The 21,293-nt window shown below is 43.3% G+C and overlaps 1 protein-coding gene across 1 annotated transcript; it reads right to left on the minus strand.

Moving 5' to 3' along the window:
- Positions 1–4,107: 4,107 nt before the first annotated feature.
- LOC311135609 (malate dehydrogenase, mitochondrial-like) lies at positions 4,108–21,021 on the minus strand. The gene is made up of 9 exons (XM_084169622.1): positions 20,844–21,021; positions 19,442–19,610; positions 19,238–19,321; positions 19,020–19,129; positions 18,528–18,653; positions 18,212–18,289; positions 17,680–17,779; positions 5,225–5,376; positions 4,108–4,629 (listed from the first exon to the last, which is right to left on the minus strand). The coding sequence occupies exons 1-9, from the start codon at positions 20,907–20,909 to the stop codon at positions 4,498–4,500; spliced, it is 1,017 nt and encodes a 338-aa protein (XP_084025748.1). The 5' UTR covers positions 20,910–21,021; the 3' UTR covers positions 4,108–4,497.
- Positions 21,022–21,293: the final 272 nt, after the last annotated feature.

Raw genomic sequence — 21,293 nt, forward strand, 5'->3', positions numbered from 1 at the left:
TGTCGTTTTAGAGAATTTGGCAGTATGTCCAACCAGCATCACAACCGCAGACCAGGTGTAATCACGCCAGCCCAGGACCTCCACATTCGGCTTCTTCACCTGCAGGATCGTCTGAGACCAGCCACCCGGACAGCTGATGAAACTGTGGGTTTGCACAACCAAATAATTTCTGCACAAACTGTCAGAAACCATCTCAGGGAAGCTCATCTGCATGCTCGTCGTCCTCACCAGGGTCTTGACCTGGCTGCAGTTCGGTGTCATAACCAACTTCAGCGGGCAAATGCTCACCTTCGATGGCCACTGGAATGCTGGAGAAGTGTGCCCTTCACGGATGAATCCTGGTTTCAACTGTACCGGGCAGATGGCAGATGGCGTAGTGTGGGCGCGTGGTTTGCTGATGTCAACATTGTGAACAGAGTGCCCATGGTGGCGGTTGGGTTATGGTATGGGCAGGCATAAGCTACGGACAACGAACACAATTGCATTTTATCGATGGCAATTTGAATGCACAGAGATACCGTGACGAGATCCTGAGGCCCATTGTCATGCCATTCATCCGCCGCCATCACCTTACAGTAGGGAAAAAAAGTATTTAGTCAGCCACCAATTGTGCAAGTTCTCCCACTTAAAAAGATGAGAGAGGCCTGTAATTTTCATCATAGGTACACATCAACTATGACAGACAAATTGAGAAAATAAAAGAAAATCACATTGTAGGATTTTTAATGAATTTATTAGCAAATTATGGTGGAAAATAAGTATTTGGTCACCTACAAACAAGCAAGATTTCTGGCTCTCACAGACCTGTAACTTCTTCTTTAAGAGGCTCCTCTGTCCTCCACTCGTTACCTGTATTAATGGCACCTGTTTGAACTTGTTATCAGTATAAAAGACACCTGTCCACAACCTCAAACAGTCACACTCCAAACTCCACTATGGCCAAGACCAAAGAGCTGTCAAAGGACACCAGAAACAAAATTGTAGACCTGCACCAGGCTGGGAAGACTGAATCTGCAATAGGTAAGCAGCTTGGTTTGAAGAAATCAACTGTGGGAGCAATTATTAGGAAATGGAAGACATACAAGACCATTGATAATCTCCCTCGATCTGGGGCTCCACGCAAGATCTCACCCCGTGGGGTCAAAATGATCACAAGAACGGTGAGCAAAAATCCCAGAACCACACGGGGGGGCCTAGTGAATGACCTGCAGAGAGCTGGGACCAAAGTAACAAAGCCTACCATCAGTAACACACTACGCCGCCAGGGACTCAAATCCTGCAGTGCCAGACGTGTCCCCCTGCTTAAGCCAGTACATGTCCAGGCCCGTCTGAAGTTTGCTAGAGTGCATTTGGATGATCCAGAAGAGGATTGGGAGAATGTAATATGGTCAGATGAAACCAAAATAGAACTTTTTGGTAAAAACTCAACTCGTCGTGTTTGGAGGACAAAGAATGCTGAGTTGCATCCAAAGAACACCATACCTACTGTGAAGCATGGTCCGTGTAAAGGAAAGAATGAATGGGGCCATGTATCGTGAGATTTTGAGTGAAAACCTCCTTCCATCAGCAAGGGCATTGAAGATGAAACGTGGCTGGGTCTTTCAGCATGACAATGATCCCAAACACACCGCCCGGGCAACGAAGGAGTGGCTTCGTAAGAAGCATTTCAAGGTCCTGGAGTGGCCTAGCCAGTCTCCAGATCTCAACCCCATAGAAAATCTTTGGAGGGAGTTGAAAGTCCGTGTTGCCCAGCGACAGCCCCAAAACATCACTGCTCTAGAGATCTGCATGGAGGAATGGGCCAAAATACCAGCAACAGTGTGTGAAAACCTTGTGAAGACTTACAGAAAACGTTTGACCTGTGTCATTGCCAACAAAGGGTATATAACAAAGTATTGAGAAACTTTTGTTATTGACCAAATACTTATTTTGCACCATAATTTGCAAATAAATTCATAAAAAATCCTACAATGTGATTTTCTGGATTTCTTTTCCTCATTTTTTCTGTCATAGTTGACGTGTACCTATGATGAAAATTACAGGCCTCTCTCATCTTTTTAAGTGGGAGAACTTGCACAATTGGTGGCTGACTAAATACTTTTTTTCCCCACTGTATGTTTCATGTTGCACAGCCCCATGTCGCAAGCATCTGTGCACAATTCCTGGAAGCTGAAAATGACCCAGTTCTTCTATGGCCTGCATACTCACCAGACATGTCACCCATTTAGCATGTTTGGGATGCTCTTGATCGACCTGTACAACTGCATGTTCCAGTTCCCGCCAATATCCACAACTTCACACAGCCATTGAAAGATTGGGACAACATTCCACAGGCCACAATCAACAGCCTGATCAACTCTATGTGAATGAGATGTGTCGTGCTGCATGAGGCAAATTGTGGTCAAACCAGATACTGACTGGTTCTCTGATCCACTCCCCTACTTTTTTTGTAAGGTATCTGTGACAAACAGAACCATATCTGTATTCCCAGTCTTGAAATCCATACATCAGGACCTATTGAATTAATTTAAATTGACTGATTTCCTCATATGAACTGTAACTCAGTAAAATCTTTGAAATTGTTAAATGTTGCGTTTATATTTTTGTATATTAATTTTCCCACAGCATTTTTAGCTGAAGTATTTAACATCTATGATAGATCTTATCAATGAATACCAATTAGGTTTATGCTTGCCGTGTCAGTGCCTGTCACAATTCATATTCAGTCAACTTAAAAATATATATACATTATTGGGGAATGAATTATCATCTCTCATCAGCAGAAAGCATAGAGGTTACGCTACTAGTTGCTCCCAATAGAAATATGTGTCTCTATTTTATGACAAAACAACACAACCACAGTCCACCATCCTTCCTGTCCTTCCACTCTAGCCCTTTGGGACATTATTGTACAAGCCTTGTGAGCCAGGAGAGTGAGATGTTACATACCTTTGGTTAGAATCCATCCTTGGAGAGGACAGGCCAGCAATGATTCACAGTTACATAAGTCCTTTATTACACCAGCATCTAGTGTGGAGCGGTGACGTAGGTGACAGAAGCTTTGTCACAGAGTGTGACTCAGCAGCGCAGCGGGGACCAGCATCATCTATCCATGCTTCCTTTTCTTGGCACCTTTAATGCACGTGCTTTGTCAACGCACTATAATACACAACGAGCAGCTCATTTCTCCAAACATAACAAGTGTGCAGCATGCCCTATGCTGTATAGCAATATTGAGAATAGCTTTGAGTAATATTCCAGGTATTCCACTTCTTCTCTATCCTACTGAAATAATGTAACACATACATTAAATATGTATGTACTCTCTTGGATTCCTTCTAGTCTAAATAGGCCCTGTGGAGGTGTTCCTAATGTTTGGTATACTCCGTGTATAGCCGCTTTCACCAACTGATGACATTTGAGATGTTGTCCCGGGCCAGGAAAGTGGCAGGTTGGGCCGAATTTACAAAGGTAACACCCATAGACATGAAAACCTGGTGACACCAGCTGTTGGCAACTGGACCCGTCGCACCATCCGTACTTCTCTGAATGAACTCTCCCACCCCTCGTTGTCAAATTATTGGCGTGGAAACAGAGGACTGTGCCATTCTCGAGCGCATTCACATTGCTTGAAAGGAAAAGGTATTGATCTCAGATAGTAATTAAATACCGCCACCAACCATAGTTAATAAAATATGTAAAGGTTATTCCGAAGTCAAAATTAACCCGAAATATGTCTGCATATTTTATCTCTAGCTAGCTAGCAAGACAGTCTGTAGTGTGCTTCTGCTGTCGTACTCTCCTTGGTTACAAGGTAATAATGAGCTCATTCCAAATATTTCCATTATCCATTTCATGACCACACTTTCCCCATAGCTCAACAGATCCAAATTAATTCTAAAAAATGTTTCAATGTTTTTCAGCGTTTAATTTAGTTTTTAGCAGTTGGAGGCCACTTGTTACACATTTCAGTGTCCAAATTAAAATGTATAACTGAATATCATTGACAGACACTCAAGGTGATACATTTGGAACATTGGAATTCTGATTGAAATGTCAATGGACACCTTCCCTTAATATATTAACATTCAAAACACAAAATGTAAATGGGGTTGAGATTTCTTTATACATTTGAAAGAAGCCACAAGAATAGTTGAGTTGATGGGCGAAGACAAAATACTACTTTACCCAATAAATAATTCCATGCATAGTTACGTGGAGCCTACTTTGACATTCCAAATTGCAAACAGGAGTCACATTTGAATGCCTATGTAAGAGCTACATGATTCGGTCATGATTCTCTCAGAGATCCCTCTCAAACCTACATTGATCCAGTGCAAGATGGTGAGGTCCACTGTTTGATAGAGTTCATATTTCTGATCAGTAACAAACTACTGCTTCGTCAGGCATGATGAAACTTTGATTTTGGAGAGGCCTGGTGTCATTTATGTGACTGGACAATATAAATAACTACAGGTTGAGCGATTCAAACCCTGTTCACTTCATGTTAGCAACAAAATCCTCGCCCTTCTTGATGGAGCCCTTCAGCTCACCAATGGCACCAGCCACCAGATTCTCCTCAAAGGCTGACAGCTTGCCCAGGCCGAGGTTCTTCTCAATTCCGTGTTTCTATAAGGACACAAAAATATTCCTCCTGGTTACCACTTCAGATTATCAACTGTATTCAAGAAAGATGTGTCTGTCATTCAAATAGGAACTTGAATTAAAAAGGGGCAGTGCAGTTAAAAACGTGATTTTCCTGTATTAAAAAATATATATATTTCCACACTACGAGGTCAAAATAACACAGAAATTGTGAAAATGCCAGTAATTTCTGCCTGTTCAGGTAGGATGGAACTTTTGACCCACATCATAACGTCACAATGTGATCGGATTATAATAGACCAATGGCTGTTCATCTGGGTAAGCGGGTGAGCTCTAGACCATCCTAACAGCCAATCAAGGCTGTGTATGTAAATATTTTTTTCCTTACGCCCACACGATCAGACTGAGCACTAAGGGCCAAAGGAGGCTCAGGGATATAAATCATTCAAAATATAGTTAAAAGTTATTTTCATTAAATAAACAGTGATTTATTAGGCATTGATTTAAAATAAAATTACGTAGTATGGGGACTAAGTACAACATCAATACATCAATAAGCAAAAGGTGAAATTACAGTCTCCAAGTTATAAACCTGTTAATAAGGTGGTGCAGGACTTACCCCAAGGAGGAGAGGTGTGGAGAAGTATTTGCATTCGGTCTCTTCTGACCTTACGTACGCGCACTCTACGACTCCCTCCTTTCCGTTCATGGCATCCAGGACAGAGAAGGTGAACCTAGCCCCAGCGTAGGCCATGGACAACGTAGCAGAGCCTGAACACACATAGGTTAGCGAGTTAGAGCTCAATTTATATTTTAAATTTTAGTCATTTAGCAGACGCTCTTATCCAGAGCGACTTACAGTTAGTGAGTGCATACATTATTTATTAATTTTTTTTCATACTGGCCCCCTGTGGGACTTGAACCCACAACCCTGGCGTTGCAAACGCCATGCTCTACCAACTGAGCTACATTTACATCCCTGCCGGCCATTCCCTCCCCTACCCTGGACGATGCTGGGCCAATTGTGCGCCGCCCCATGGGTCTCCCGGTCGCGGCCGGCTACAACAGAGCCTGGATTCGAACCAGGATCTCTAGTGGCACAGCTAGCACTGCGCCACTCGGGATTACTTAAAGGGACTGTTTCATTGAGAAGCAGTCAGTCCCAGGAGAGAACAACTGCCCCCTCTCATTGAAGCCATGGAAGTTCAATTCCGACCATGGTACTGCAGGCAGTTAGCAGAAAACAGGATACCCCATTATAGTGAAAATAAACCAAAAAACATACAATTTCGTTAAAAAAAATAATTAAAAGACTATTATGGTACCAATAATTGCTTCTAATATGTCCTTGAACCAATTATTTTAAAAAAGAAAATCGCACACAGAAGTTAATTTAGTTGCCAATGGCAGCCTGCAGTACCCCGGTCAGCCATCTACTAGAGTTAAAGGCTCTGCATGGTCAATCCGTTATCTGCAGTGGCCGTACAGCATTTACTGTAATACGGCCTCTGCAGAAGTCAGGGAATTCATACTTCCTGCGCGTCGCAGAGCAGATCTGTTGTGAAGGAAGTTGTCAAGGAAGTAAATTTTCCTCCCGGGGAAGGACTGCCCGCTCCATGATCTCGCCATCACGGTTGACAACTCTGTTGTGTCCTCCTCCCAGAGTGCAAAGAACCTTGGCGTGACCCTGGACAACACCCTGTCGTTCTCTGCTAACATCAAAGCGGTGACCCGATCCTGTAGGTTCATGCTCTACAACATTCGCAGAGTACGACCCTACCTTACACAGGAAGAGGCACAGGTCCTACTCCAGGCACTTGTCATCTCCCGTCTGGATTACTGCAACTCGCTGTTGGCTGGGCTCCCTGCCTGTGCCATTAAACCCCTACAACTCATCCAGAACGCTGCAGCCCGTATGGTGTTCAACCTTCCCAAGTTCTCTCACGTCACCCCGCTCCTCTGCACACTCCACTGGCTTCCAGTTGAAGCCCGCATCTGCTACAAGACCATGGTGCTTGCCTACGGAGCTGTGAGGGGAACGGCACCTCCGTACCTTCAGGCTCTGATCAGTCCCTACACCCAAACGAGGGCATTGCGTTCATCCACCTCTGGCCTGCTGGCCCCCCTACCTCTGCGGAAGCACAGTTCCCGCTCAGCCCAGTCAAAACTGTTCGATGCTCTGTCACCCCAATGGTGGAACAAGCTCCCTCACGACGCCAGGACAGCGGAGTCACTCACCACCTTCCGGAGACACTTGAAACCCCACCTCTTTAAGGAATACCTGGGATAGGATAAAAGTAATCCTTCTACCAAATTGTAGACCTGCACAAGGCTGGGATGGGCTGCAGGACAATAGGCAAGCAGCTTGGTGAGAAGGCAACAACTGTTGGCGCAATTATTAGAAAATGGAAGAAGTTCAAGATGACGGTCAATCACCCTCGGTCTGGGGCTCCATGCAAGATCTCACCTCGTGGGGCATCAATGATCATGAGGAAGGTGAGGGATCAGCCCAGAACTACACGGCAGGAACTGGTCAATGACCTGAAGAGAGCTGGGACCATAGTCTCAAAGAAAACCATTAGTAACACACTACGCCGTCATGGATTAAAATCCTGCAGCGCACGCAAGGTCCCCCTGCTCAAGCCATCGCATGTCCAGGCCGTCTGAAGTTTGCCAATGACCATCTGGATGATCCAGAGGAGGAATGGGAGAAGGTCATGTGGTCTGATGAGACAAAAATAGAGCTTTTTGGTCTAAACTCCACTCGCCGTGTTTGGAGGAAGAAGAAGGATGAGTACAACCCCAAGAACACCATCCCAACCGTGAAGCATGGAGGTGGAAACATCATTCTTTGGGGATGCTTTTCTGCAAAGGGGACAGGACGACTGCACCGTATTGAGGGGAGGATGGATGGGGCCATGTATCGCGAGATCTTGGCCAACAACCTCCTTCCCTCAGTAAGAGCATTGAAGATGGGTCGTGGCTGGGTCTTCCAGCATGACAACGACCCGAAACACACAGCCAGGGCAACTAAGGAGTGGCTCCGTAAGAAGCATCTCAAGGTCCTGGAGTGGCCTAGCCAGTCTCCAGACCTGAACCCAATAGAAAATCTTTGGAGGGAGCTGAAAGTCCGTATTGCCCAGCGACAGCCCAGAAACATGAAGGATCTGGAGAAGGTCTGTATGGAGGAGTGGGCCAAAATCCCTGCTGCAGTGTGTGCAAACCTGGTCAAGACCTAGAGGAAACGTATGATCTCTGTAATTGCAAACAAAGGTTTCTGTACCAAATATTAAGTTCTGCTTTTCTGATGTATCAAATACTTATGTCATGCAATAAAATGCAAATTAATTACTTTAAAATCATACAATGTGATTTTCTGGATTTCTTAGATTCTGTCTCTCACAGTTGAAGTGTACCTATGATAAAAATGACAGACCTCTACATGCTTTGTAAGTAGGAAAACCTGCAAAATCGGCAGTGTATCAAATACTTGTTCTCCCCACTGTATTTGTATATATATATATATATATATATATATATATATATATATATATATATATATATATATATATATATATATATATATACATATACACACACACACACCTGCTCTGAAAGTCCCCAGAGTCTGCAACATCACAAAGCAAGGGGCACCATGAAGACCAAGGAGCTCTCCAAACAGGTCAGGGACAAAGTTGTGGAGAAGTACAGATCAGGGTTGGGTTATAAAAAGATATCCGAAACTTTGAACATCCCACGGAGCACCATTAAATCCATTATTAAACAATGGAAAGAATATGGCACCACAACAAACCTGCCAAGAGAGGGCCCCCCACCAAAACTCACGGACCAGGCAAGGAGGGCATTAATCAGAGAGGCAACAAAGAGACCAAAGATAACCCTGAAGGAGCTGCAAAGCTCCACAGCGGATATTGGAGTATCTGTCCATAGGACCACTTTAAGCTGTACACTCCACAGAGATGGGCTTTACGGAAGAGTGGCCAGAAAAAAGCCATTGCTTAAAGAAAAAAATAAGCAAACACGTTTGGTGTTCGCCAAAAGCCATGTGGGAGACTCTCTAAGCATATGGAAGAAGGTACTATGGTCAGATGAGACTAAAATCGAGCTTTTTGGCCATCAAGGAAAACGCTATGTCTGGCGCAAACCCAACACCTCTTATCACCCGAGAACACCATCGGCAGGGACTGGGAAACTGGTCAGAATTGAAGGAATGATGGATGGCGCTAAATACAGGGAACTTCTTGAGGGAAACCTGTTTCAGTCTTCCAGAGATTTGAGACTGTGACAGAGGTTCACCTTCCAGCAGGACAATGACCCTAAGCATACTGCTAAAGCAACACTCGAGTGGATTAAGGGGAAACATTTAAATGTATTGGAATGGCCTAGTCAAAGCCCAGACCTCAATCCAATTGAGAATCTGTGGTATGACTTAAATATTGCTGTACACCAGCAGAACCCATCCAACTTGAAGGAGCTGGAGCAGTTTTGCCTTGAAGAATGGGCAGAAATCCCAGTGGCTAGATGTGCCAAGCTTATAGAGTCATACCTCAATAGACTTGCAGCTGTAATTGCTGCAAAAGGTGGCTCTACAAAGTATTGACTTTGGGGGTGTGAATAGTCATGCACGCTCAAGTTCAGTTTGTCGTCTTATTTCTTGTTCGTTTCACAATAAAACATATTTTGCATCTTTAAAGTGGTAGGCATGTTGTGAAAATCAAATGATACAAACTCCCCAAAAATCAATTTTAATTCCAGATTTTAAGGCAACAAAATAGGAAAAATGCCAAGGGGGGTGAATACTTTTGGAAGCCACTGTATAAGGAGCCCTCCGCATTTACAACATTTGGGAGGCACACGGCGATGCGGTATATTGCTCGATTTGGCCTCCGGAGGCTCCGTAATTGTATTAAGCCCTCCGTACGGAGTCTCCGGATCGCATTGCAGGAGCAAGAATAAATAGGCTTTTACTCAATGAGGGGGCAGCACTGAGCTAGCCTGCAACGTCACTTCCTGGACTAGCAAATAAATTGATTAAAAATCCTACAATGTGATTTTCTGGATTTTTTTTTCTCATTTTGTCTGTCATAGTTGACGTGTACCTATGATGAAAATTACAGGCCTCTCATCTTTTTAAGTGGGAGAACTTGCACAATTGGTGGCTGACTAAATACTTTCCCCCCCCCCACTGTATATATGTGTGTATATATATATGTGTGTGTATATATATATATGTGTGTGTATATATATATATATATATATATATATACACATACAGTGCCCTCCACTATTATTGGCACCCCTGTTTAAGATGTGGTCGAGGACTTCCAAAAATTCTCCTTTTTTTTTTAAACAACATAGAACCCAAATGCAAAAAAAGAGAAAAATCCAACCTTTTATTTAAGTACATTACTTTGGTGGTAAAAAAAAAAAATCACACATTTAGAAAAAAAAAACTTGAAATCATGTGTCCCACAATTATTGGCACCCCTAACAATTCCGCTGAAAATTTTAATAGATTTTTAAAAATATATATTTTTCTGTAGTTGCTAAAGTTGGTCAGGGTATCTATGAACTTTTAATTAGTAATTCATGACTTCCTGTTTCCCTGGGGTATAAATATGACGTGACACAGAGGCCTAATTCTCTTACCCATTTGTCAACATGGCAAAGACAAGAGAACACACCATTCAAGTAAGGCAGATTTGTGTCGACCTTCATAAGTCAGGCAATGGCTACAAGAAAATAGCCACTCGCCTTAACTTGCCCGTATCTACAGTCAGAGGAATCATTAAGAAGTTTAAAACAACTGGAACAGTGACAAACAAGGCTGGAAGAGGTCCCAAGTTTATCTTGCCACAACGCACAGTGAGGAGGATGGTAAGAGAAGTAAAAAAAAGTCCTAAGCTCACTGTCACAGAATTGCATCAAAGAGTGGCATCTTGGGGTCACAAAGTCTCCAAAACAACCATCAGACGCTCTCTACATGCCAACAAGCTGTTTGGGAGGCATGCAAGGAAAAAGCCTTTTCTCATTAACACTCACAAACGTAAACGTCTGGAGTTTGCTAAGCGGCACTGGGACTTCAACTGGGATCGTGTGCTTTGGTCAGATGAGACTAAGATTAAGCTTTTTGGCAACAAACACTCTAAGTGGGTCTGGCGTAAAACAAAAGATGAGTATGCCGAAAAGCACCTCATGCCCACCGTGAAGTATGGTGGAGGATCTGTGATGCTGTGGGCCTGTTTCTCTTCCAAAGGCCCTGGGAACCTTGTTAGGGTGCATGGCATTATGAACGCTTTGAACTACCAGGACATTTTAAATAAACACCTGATGGCCTCTGCCAGAAAGCTGAAGATGGGTCGTCATTGGGTCTTTCAGCAGGATAATGATCCAAAACATGTGGCAAAATCTACACAAAAATGGTTCAGCAGTCACAAACTCAAGGTCCTCCCATGGCCATCTCAGTCCCCAGACCTCAACCCAATCGAAAACCTGTGGGGCGAGCTAAAGAGGAGAGTGCATAAGAGAGGACCCAGGACACTGGATGATCTAGAAAGATTGTGCAAAGAAGAATGGTCAAAGATCCCTCTCTCTGTGTTCTCCAATTTTGTGAAATGTTATAGGAGGAGATTAAGTGCTGTCTTGTTGGCAAAAGGGGGTTGTACAAAGTATTAACATCAGGGGTGCCAATAATTGTGGGACACATGATTTCAAGTTTTTTTTTTTCTAAATGTGTGAATTTTTTTTTTTACACCAAAGTAATGTACTTAAATAAAAGGTTGGATTTTTCTCTTTTTTTGCATTTGGGTTCTATGTTGTTTTAAAAAAAAGGAGAATTTTTGGAAGTCCTCGACCACATCTTAAACAGGGGTGCCAATAATTGTGGAGGGCACTGTACGTATGTACAGTGAGGGAAAAAAGTATTTGATCCCCTGCTGATTTTGTACATTTGCCCACTGACAAAGAAATGATCAGTCAACAATTTTAATGGTATGTTTATTTGAACAGTGAGAGACAGAATAACAACAAAATAATCCAGAAAAACACATGTCAAAAATGTTATAAATTGATTTGCATTTTAATGAGGAAAATAAGTATTTGACCCCCTCTCAATCAGAAAGATTTCTGGCTCCCAGGTGTCTTTTATACAGGTAACGAGCTGAGATTAGGAGCACACTCTTGTTTCCAAGATGGCGTAGTAGTGCAGTTCTGTTTTTGTCGTGTGTCTGTAAATACCCTGTTTTTTTGTATTTTTCGTACATATTTCCCTATCAGACTTTTCATCCTCCTACAAAATATACTTTCCTGCAACCCGCCTCCCTCAATGTGGAACGGATTCTATTATTGACTTACCTTTTATCTAGAATCTCTAGTTGAAACTAGCTAGCCAGCTAACTAGCTACTTGCTATTAGCCACAGTTAGCGGTATTTCACCCAGAACATTGGATTTTTTTTTTCTGCGGGATTAATTTAATCACTGGACATTAATCACCGGATATTCGGCCAGTCTGCACAGCGCGTTATCGACCCAGAACATATCCGTTTTTCTGCCGGAATCACTGAACCTTTAACTCCGGATTCATCGCTACCAGCTAGCTGCAACAAAATGGACGCTGTGGTCTGGCTAATCATCCTGAGCTAGGCCCATCTCCCGGCTATCTACCTCTCTGTCAACCGGACGGGACCACCTAGTGTTGACACGGAGCCCCGCCGATCCTACACGACTGGTCTGCCGACGAAATCGTCTGATGTGGTTACGACGTCGACCACGAAGATTCCATCTGCTAGCCCCGGCCCGCTAGCACACGCTAGCCGTGGCCTCTTACTCGCTAGTGCTTTAGCAGCCTCCGAACTATCCTATTGCTGTTCACCGGACCTTATGATAACTCAGCTATACAGCTGATGTCTGCTGGACTGTTCCTTTTTACGGTACTACATCCTGTTTATGTTTAGCCTCAGCCCAAACATGCTTAGCTTATTGTTGTTTCGGTTATTTCTAATTGTACTATTTCACTGTAGATCCCCCAGCCCAGCTAAACCTGCCTTAGATAGCTCCTTTGTCCCACCCCCAATACACGCGGAGACCGACTCAATTGATGCCTCCAGTGATGCTCTCTCTTTCATTGTTACCCAACGCTTAGGTTTACCTCCACTTTACTCATATCCTTCCATATCCTTGTCTGTACATAATGCCCTGAATCTTTTCTACAACACCCGGAAATCTGCCCCCTTTATTCTATGTACCCAACGCACTAGAAGACCAGTTCTTAAAGCCTTTAGCCGTATCCTTATTCTAGTCCTCCTCTGTTCCTCTGGTGATGTAGAGGCTAACCCAGGCCCTGCAGCCCTCAGTATCACTCCTACTCCCCAGGCGCTATCATTTGCTGACTTCTGTAATCGCAAAAGTCTTGGTTTCTTGCACATAAATATCAGAAGTCTACTTCCTAAGTTTGAGTTATTCACTGCGTTAGCACACTCCGCCAACCCTGATGTTCTAGCAGTGTCTGAATCCTGGCTCAGGAAGGCCACCAAAAATTCTGAAATTTCCATCCCCAACTATAACATTTTCCGTCTAGATAGAACTGCCAAAGGGGGTGGAGTTGCAATCTACTGTAGAGATAGCCTGCAGAGCTCTATCATACTATCCAGGTCTGTGCCCAAACAGTTTGAGCTTCTACTTCTAAAAATCCACCTTTCCAGAAATAAGTCTCTCACTGTTGCCGCTTGCTACAGACCCCCCTCAGCCCCCAGCTGTGCCCTGGACACCATATGTGAATTGATTGCCCCCCATTTATCCTCAGAGTTCGTACTGCTTGGTGACCTAAATTGGGATATGCTTAATACCCCGGCCATCCTACAATCCAAACTAGATGCCCTCAACCTCACGCAAATTATCAACGAACCTACCAGGTACAACCCTAAATCCGTAAACATGGGTACCCTCATAGATATCATCCTGACTAACATACCCTCTAAATACACCTCAGCTGTCTTCAACCAGGATCTCAGCAATCACTGCCTTATTGCCTGCGTCCGTAACGGGTCCGCGGTCAAACGACCACCCCTCATCACTGTCAAACGCTCCCTAAAACACTTTAGCGAGCAGGCCTTCCTAATTGACCTGGCCCAGGTATCCTGGATGGATATAGATCTCATTCCGTCAGTAGAGGATGCCTGGTTGTTCCTTAAAAGTAATTTCCTCTCAATCTTAAATAAACATGCCCCATTAAAAAAATAAAGAACTAAGAACCGATATAGCCCCTGGTTCTCCTCAGACTTGACTGCCCTTGACCAGCACAAAAACATCCTGTGGCGTACTGCATTAGCATCAAATAGCCCCCGCGATATGCAACTTTTCAGGGAAGTTAGGAACCAATATACACAAGCAGTCAGGAAAGCAAAGGCTAACTTTTTCAAACAGAAATTTGCATCCTGTAGCACTAACTCCAAAAAGTTTTGGGACACTGTAAAGTCCATGGAGAATAAGAGCACTTCCTCCCAGCTGCCCACTGCACTGAGGCTAGGAAACACTATCACCACCGATAAATCTACAATAATCGAGAATTTCAACAAGCATTTTGCTACAGCTGGCCATGCTTTCCATCTGGCTACCACTACCCCGGCCACCAACTCTGCACCCTCCGCTGCAACTTGCCCATGCCCCCCCCGCTTCTCCTTCACACAAATTCAGACAGCTGATGTTTTGAAAGCGCTGCAAAATCTGGACCCCTACAAATCAGCTGGGCTAGACAATCTGGACCCTTTCTTTCTAAAACTAGCCGCCGAAATTGTCGCAACCCCTATTACTAGTCTGTTCAACCTCTCTTTCATAACGTCTGAGATCCCCAGAGATTGGAAAGCTGCCGCGGTCATCCCCCTCTTCAAAGGGGGTGACACTCTAGATCCAAACTGCTACAGACCTATATCCATCCTGCCCTGCCTTTCGAAAGTATTTGAAAGCCAAGTTAACAAACAGATCACCGACCATTTCGAATACCACCGTACCTTCTCCGCTATGCAATCCGGTTTCCGAGCTGGTCATGGGTGCACTTCAGCCACGCTCAAGGTCCTAAACGATATTATAACCGCGATTGATAATAGACAGTACTGTGCAGCCGTCTTCATCGACCTGGCCAAGGCTTTCGACTCTGTCAACCACCGCATTCTTATTGGCAGACTAAATAGCCTTGGTTTCTCAAATGACTGCCTCGCCTGGTTCACCAACTACTTCTCAGATAGAGTTCAGTGTGTCAAATCGGAGGGCCTGTTGTCTGGACCTATGGCAGTCTCTATGGGGGTGCCACAGGGTTCAATTCTTGGGCCGACACTTTTCTCCGTGTATATCAATGATGTCGCTCTTGCTGCTGGTGACTCTCAGATCCACCTCTACGCAGATGACACCATTTTGTATACATCTGGCCCTTCATTGGACACTGTGTTAACAAACCTCCAAACGAGCTTCAATGCCATACAACACTCCTTCAGTAGCCTCCAACTGCTCTTAAACACTAGTAAAACTAAATGCATGCTTTTCAATCGAACGCTGCTGGCACCCGCCCACCCGACTAGAATCACCACTCTCGACGGGTCTGACCTAGAGTATGTGGACAACTACAAATACCTAGGTGTCTGGTTAGACTGTAAACTCTCCTTCCAGACTCACAAAGAATCTCCAATCCAAAGTTAAATCTAGAATCGGCTTCCTATTTCGCAACAAAGCCTCCTTCACTCATGCTGCCAAACATGCCCTCGTAAAACTGACTATCCTACCGATCCTTGACTTCGGCGATGTCATTTACAAAATAGCCTCCAACACACTACTCAGCAAATTGGATGTAGTCTATCACAGTGCCATCCGTTTTGTCTCCAAAGCCCCATACACTACCCACCACTGTGACCTGTACGCTCTTGTTGGCTGGTCCTCACTACATGTTCGTCGTCAAACCCACTGGCTCCAGGCCATCTATAAATCACTGCTAGGCAAATCCCGCCTTATCTTAGCTCATTGGTCACCATAGCAGTACCCACCCGTAGTCTGCGCTCCAGCAGGTATATCTCACTGGTCATTCCCAAAGCCAACACCTCCTTTGGCCGCCATTCCTTCCAGTTCTCTGCTGCCAATGACTGGAACGAATTGCAAAAATCTCTGAAGCTGGAGACTCTTATCTCCCTCACTAACTTTAAGCATCAGTTGTCAGAGCACCTTACCGATCACTGCACCTGTACACAGCCCATCTGAAATTAGCCCACCCAACTACCTCATCCCTATATTGTTATTTATTTTGCTCTTTTGCACCCCAGTATCTCTATTTGCACATAATCTCTTGCACATCTAGCATTCCAGTGTTAATACTATTGTAATTATTTTTGCACTATAGCCTATTTATTGCCTTACCTCCATAACTTGCTACATTTGCACACACTGTATATATATTTTCTGTTGTATTTTTGACTTTATGTTTTTTTACCCCATATGTAACTGTGTTGTTTTTATTGCACTGCTTTGCTTTATCTTGGCCTGGTCGCAGTTGTAAAAGAGAACCTGTTCTCAACTGGCTTACCTGGTTAAATAAAGGTGAAATAAAAATAAAATAAATAAACACCTGTCCACAGAAGCAATCAATCAGATTCCAAACTCTCCACCATGGCCAAGACCAAAGGATGTCAGGGACAAGATTGTAGACCTACACAAGGCTGGAATGGGCTACAAGACCATCGCCAAGCAGCTTGGTGAGAAGGTGACAACAGTTGGTGCAATTATACGTAAATGGAAGAAACACAAAAGAACTGTCAATCTCCCTCGGCCTGGCGCTCCATGCAAGATCTCACCTCGTGGAGTTGCAATGATCATGAGAATGGTGAGGAATCAGCCCAGAACTACACGGGAGGATCTTGTCAATGATCTCAAGGCAGCTGGGACCATAGTCACCAAGAAAACAATTGGTAACACACTACGCCGTGAAGGACTGAAATCCTGCAGCGCCCGCAAGGTCCCCCTGCTCAAGAAAGCACATATACAGGGCCGTCTAAAGTTTGCCAATGAACATCTAAATGATTCAGAGGAGAACTGGGTGAAAGTATTGTGGTCAGATGAGACCAAAATCGAGCTCTTTGCCATCAACTCAACTCGCCGTGTTTGGAGGAGGAGGAATGCTGCCTATGACCCCAAGAACACCATCCCCACCGTCAAACATGGAGGTGGAAACATTATGCTTTGGGGATGTTTTTCTGCTAAGGGGACAGGACAACTTCACCGCATCAAAGGGACGATGGACGGGGCCACGTACCGTCAAATCTTAGGTGAGAACCTCCTTCCCTCAGCCAGGGCATTGAAAATGGGTCGTGGATGGGTATTCCAGCATGACAATGACCAAAAACACACGGCCAAGGCAACAAAGGAGTGGCTCAAGAAGAAGCACATTAAGGTCCTGGAGTGGCCTAGCCAGTCTCCAGACCTTAATCCCATAGAAAATCTGTGGAGGGAGCTGAAGGTTCGAGTTGCCAAATGTCAGCCTCGAAACCTTAATGACTTGGAGAAGATCTGCAAAGAGGAGTGGGACAAAATCCCTCCTGAGATGTGTGCAAACCTGTTGGCCAACTACAAGAAAAGTCTGACCTCTGTGATTGCCAACAAGGGTTTTGCCACCAAGTACTAAGTCATGTTTTGCAGAGGGGTCAAATACTTATTTCCCTCATTAAAATGCAAATCATTTTATAACATTTTTGACATGCGTTTTTCTTGATTTTTGTTGTTGTTATTCTGTCTCTCACTGTTCAAATAACCTACCATTACAATTAAAGACTGATCATGTCTTTGTCAGTGGGCAAACGTACAAAATCAGCAGGGGATCAAATACTTTTTTCCCCTCACTGTACATATGTATATACATATACACATGTATACGTATATATACATATTTATACGTATACATATGTATACATATATATATACACATATGTATACATATATATATACACGTATACATATGTATACACATATATACACACACACACAGTCATTGGTCAGTCCTCAGGGTAACAAACACTGCCTACCTGCTCCAGCCTTGGCCTTCACAACCTCAGTGCCAGCATCCTGGATCCTAGCGGTCAGAGCAGACAGCTGGTCAGCTGGGAACTCCACTTTGGGTGTTGCCTACAGAGAGACGTGCAATGTGTATAGTTATTCACAGGGAAAGCATTGTTCAGTGAGAACCTTACACTTTTGCTTTTCCAACTGAATTTTAAAATGACCATGAATGAGACATTTCTTAAAGCCACAGACTAAAAACAAATACCTAATCAAGGCCATCCTACTGTTGAACCCTAATTTGCTTTGAACCACAACCACACAAATAAAATGTTACACACTAGAGGGAGCCATAAACACATTTGTCTCCAAAAAGGGGGGTGGCATATCTGATATCAGCTCATATACTAACAGAATGCAATTACATGAAACAGTATGGAATTGCAAATGTGTGTCATCTTTGTAATTAGATTAAGATGTAGGCCTACTGATGGCATTCAAGACAATCATTCAGGTATTGGATTTTTTATTTCTGTTTAAAGGCCCTTCAATTCTTACCTGTGAGATGAGAGGAATAATAGTCTTTCCTGCATGACCTCCAATCACTGGTACATTGACACGTGCTGGGTCAAGGCCCTGCAATATGAAACACCAAATAGTCAGCCATCTTGCGTTGCCAATCATTATGCAATGAGTGGATACTAGCTGACTAGCATTTGCTGCAGAATTTTTTTATCTGTAAGATACAAACAAAACAAGCTTTGTTCCATTCAGGGTGATATGCCTGTGAATTTTGAGATCACTCCTGAAGGTATAGAGGGTGTGTATAGGGAGCATGAGGTCCTCAATCCTCTGCAGCTTGAAGATGGATTACTTTCAGCTCTGCAACGAAAGTGTTGGCTCTGACGATGTCCAAGGTTGTGACTCCAAACACTCTATTGGGGTTGTAGACTCCATACTTCTTCATGACCTCTGATGTGATGGGTATAGTGGAGTTGACCTATGGATTGGAAACAAAACTGTTTGTCAGAAATGTCAAACCACATGTTACAATTACCTTCCTATGTACACAACCATTATACAATCAATGGCATATTTACCATTTAACATGCATTCAAGCAAAATATTGTATCATTAAAGGACATTTTAACTGAAGCATTGAAACACATTCAGTGAACTAAACAGAGCTGGCATGGAAAATACATTTCCTTTCAAATTAAACCCTTGACCCCTATTCCTGAAAGTCAGTGCTACCTTCTCTTTGGCAACAACACAAAATTGTCTGAGCTGCTCTAGAGTAATGCGAGTCGTCAGGAGGGTGAGTTAATCTGTGAGGTGTCTGGAGAGGTGGTAGTGATGTACTTACAGGGTTGGCGATGATGCAGATCATGGCCTCTGGGCAGTTGCGGGCAACGGCGTCGGCCAGTGTGGCCACGATGGTGGCATTGGTGTTGAACAGATCATCACGGGTCATGCCTGGAAGAATTTTACTTTAAAATGTAATGTGTGCACTTCTCAATTGAAAGAAAAGCATTACAAGATGTTCTTCAATATGAATCACATTGTGAACTTGGGTGAACTCACCAGGTTTTCTTGGGACACCAGCGGGGATGACAACGACATCACAGCCTTTCAGTGCAGCGTCCAACTGGTCTGGACCCATATAACCTAGTAAAGGAATCATGATAGTTAAATGACATCAACCAAACAGACATTTTCACACTCATTTCACTATACAGTATTAAGACTGTAGTAGTGAAGCTGATGTCCAGCAGGAAGGTGTCTTACCAGTGACGTGGGCCCTGGTCTCAATGTGGCTGAGGTCAGCTGCCACTCCAGGTGTATGGGCAATGTCAAAGAGAGACAGTTCGCCCACCAGAGGACTGTTCTTTAGGAGCAGTGAGAGAGGCTGGCCAATACCGCCGGACGCACCCAGCACTGCCACCTTGGCATTGTTCTAAGGGGAGAGGAGACAATTTCACTGACTATTTATGTCAATGATACTGTTCTGCAAATTTGAGAAATCCTGGCTACTAACTGTATTTCTGACACAACCAACATATTTTCTGCGTGTTTGAAGATTTCCAGCACAAACTGTATTTTAGAATATAGATGTATCTATTACCAGCAATAGGCTTATATGAGACAGACTCATTGGTGGTTTTGTAGGATGGGTTCCATTAGATCAATGTTTATAGTCCAAATTCCATGTAGAACTTTGCAACGTATCTTTGCACAATAAATCCTTGTCATTTGCTGATATCAAAGAGGGGACAGACAAACCAATCAACTGGAAAATGACATCTGTATTTTGTAGGCCATAAACCACTTAGACGCACTTCCCGAGAAGCCAGGATTTCAGAGTGGGCGATTCAAGGCTCATTAAGCTGTAGAAAGAATGTAAGCCACCCTTACACTTAAGCTCACAGATAATAGTAACTGATTATACTCAAAAGGTTACTTCTTGATCAATGTAAAAGGTTCTGAAATTATACCATTGTGTCCTTGTCAATGCCAACCTTAAGGAACATATTTAACATTGAGTTTGTGTGTGTCAAGGATAAAATAAACACATGATTGATGAAACACCTTGCACAGTTTTGCTCAAACGGGTGTAGAAAGGAAACATGGCAATAATTTGTAATGCTATTGTACTGCACATTATCAGTAGTTTTAGTTTATAATCACTTGGGCTAACCATGACTCAAATAACAGGCTACTGTTGTGTCTCATGTGTGTTAAATATGGATACATTAGCTGAAACCTGAATAAAAAAATAAAAAATGTAATGAAGAACAAACTCGAGATGATAACTGACAAAAGACTTAATTGATTTGCGCATGCCTTGCCAATCCTAAAAGTAAAGGAAACATGAGTTGACCTTATACAGTGCAGGCAGCAATCAACCGTTTACACATCCCTGCTAGCCAGCTATCGCTAATTTATACGATATGGTTAGTAACTATCACTTGTTTTAAACAATGTATACCATTCTGCGGTGGCTCAACTCGTACAAAGTGAATCTGTGACATTGCAAGTTATAGCTAGTTAGCTGGCTGTCTAACTAATCTGACAAGCTATATGGCTACCATGCTACCTAGTAGATAGCTAGCTAACTAATGTTAGTCACGTTCTCTCTCTTGGCTGACAAAATTACTTTTTTTTTTTTTTTTTATATATTATTATTTACCTGTGAGGAGGTGGTTAAGCTTCTGGTAGCAATGCAAATTGTGGGTCTTGCAATGCGGGAAAACATGTTGTCTAATTATATAACCAAAATAAAATTTGAGGGTCCTCTTCACAGTGACTCCAACGTCCTCTACCTCCGTGCCCAGTAGAGACAGAAAACGTTCAAAAGCTAACTACCTACCGTAACTATCGGGGACAGCCTACTTCCTGGTCCATATGCAGTTTGATTGGTTAAGATATGTAAATGTACATTTATGATTGGGCGAAAGCAATATCAATCATGCGTCATGACGTGAGGTCAAAAGTGGTTCTTTCACTTTCGTGCTGTATTGATTGGAGTGTATATTCTACCCTTTGCTAACAGACTTTAGAGTATGTTGCCTATAAAAAAAAATCTGCCAATGTTTTTTAGAACCCAATTCATACGGTTCCATTTTTACCACATTCTTGT

The sequence above is a fragment of the Coregonus lavaretus genome (assembly GCF_964263955.1).
Source record: "Coregonus lavaretus genome assembly, chromosome: 10".
Classification (NCBI taxonomy): Eukaryota; Metazoa; Chordata; class Actinopteri; order Salmoniformes; family Salmonidae; genus Coregonus; species Coregonus lavaretus.

What these genes read in the sequence shown, in the direction of transcription:
- LOC311135609 (XM_084169622.1), bottom strand. Translation starts at nt 20,909, where the DNA reads ATGTTTTCCCGCATTGCAAGACCCACAATTTGCATTGCTACCAGAAGC. An exon ending in GACCAGGGCCCACGTCACTG is followed by an intron (nt 19,322 to 19,441) that starts GTAAGACACCTT and finishes TTCCTTTACTAG; the next exon opens with GTTATATGGGTCCAGACCAG. An exon ending in CTTTCGTTGCAGAGCTGAAA is followed by an intron (nt 18,290 to 18,527) that starts GTAATCCATCTT and finishes TTCATATTGCAG; the next exon opens with GGCCTTGACCCAGCACGTGT.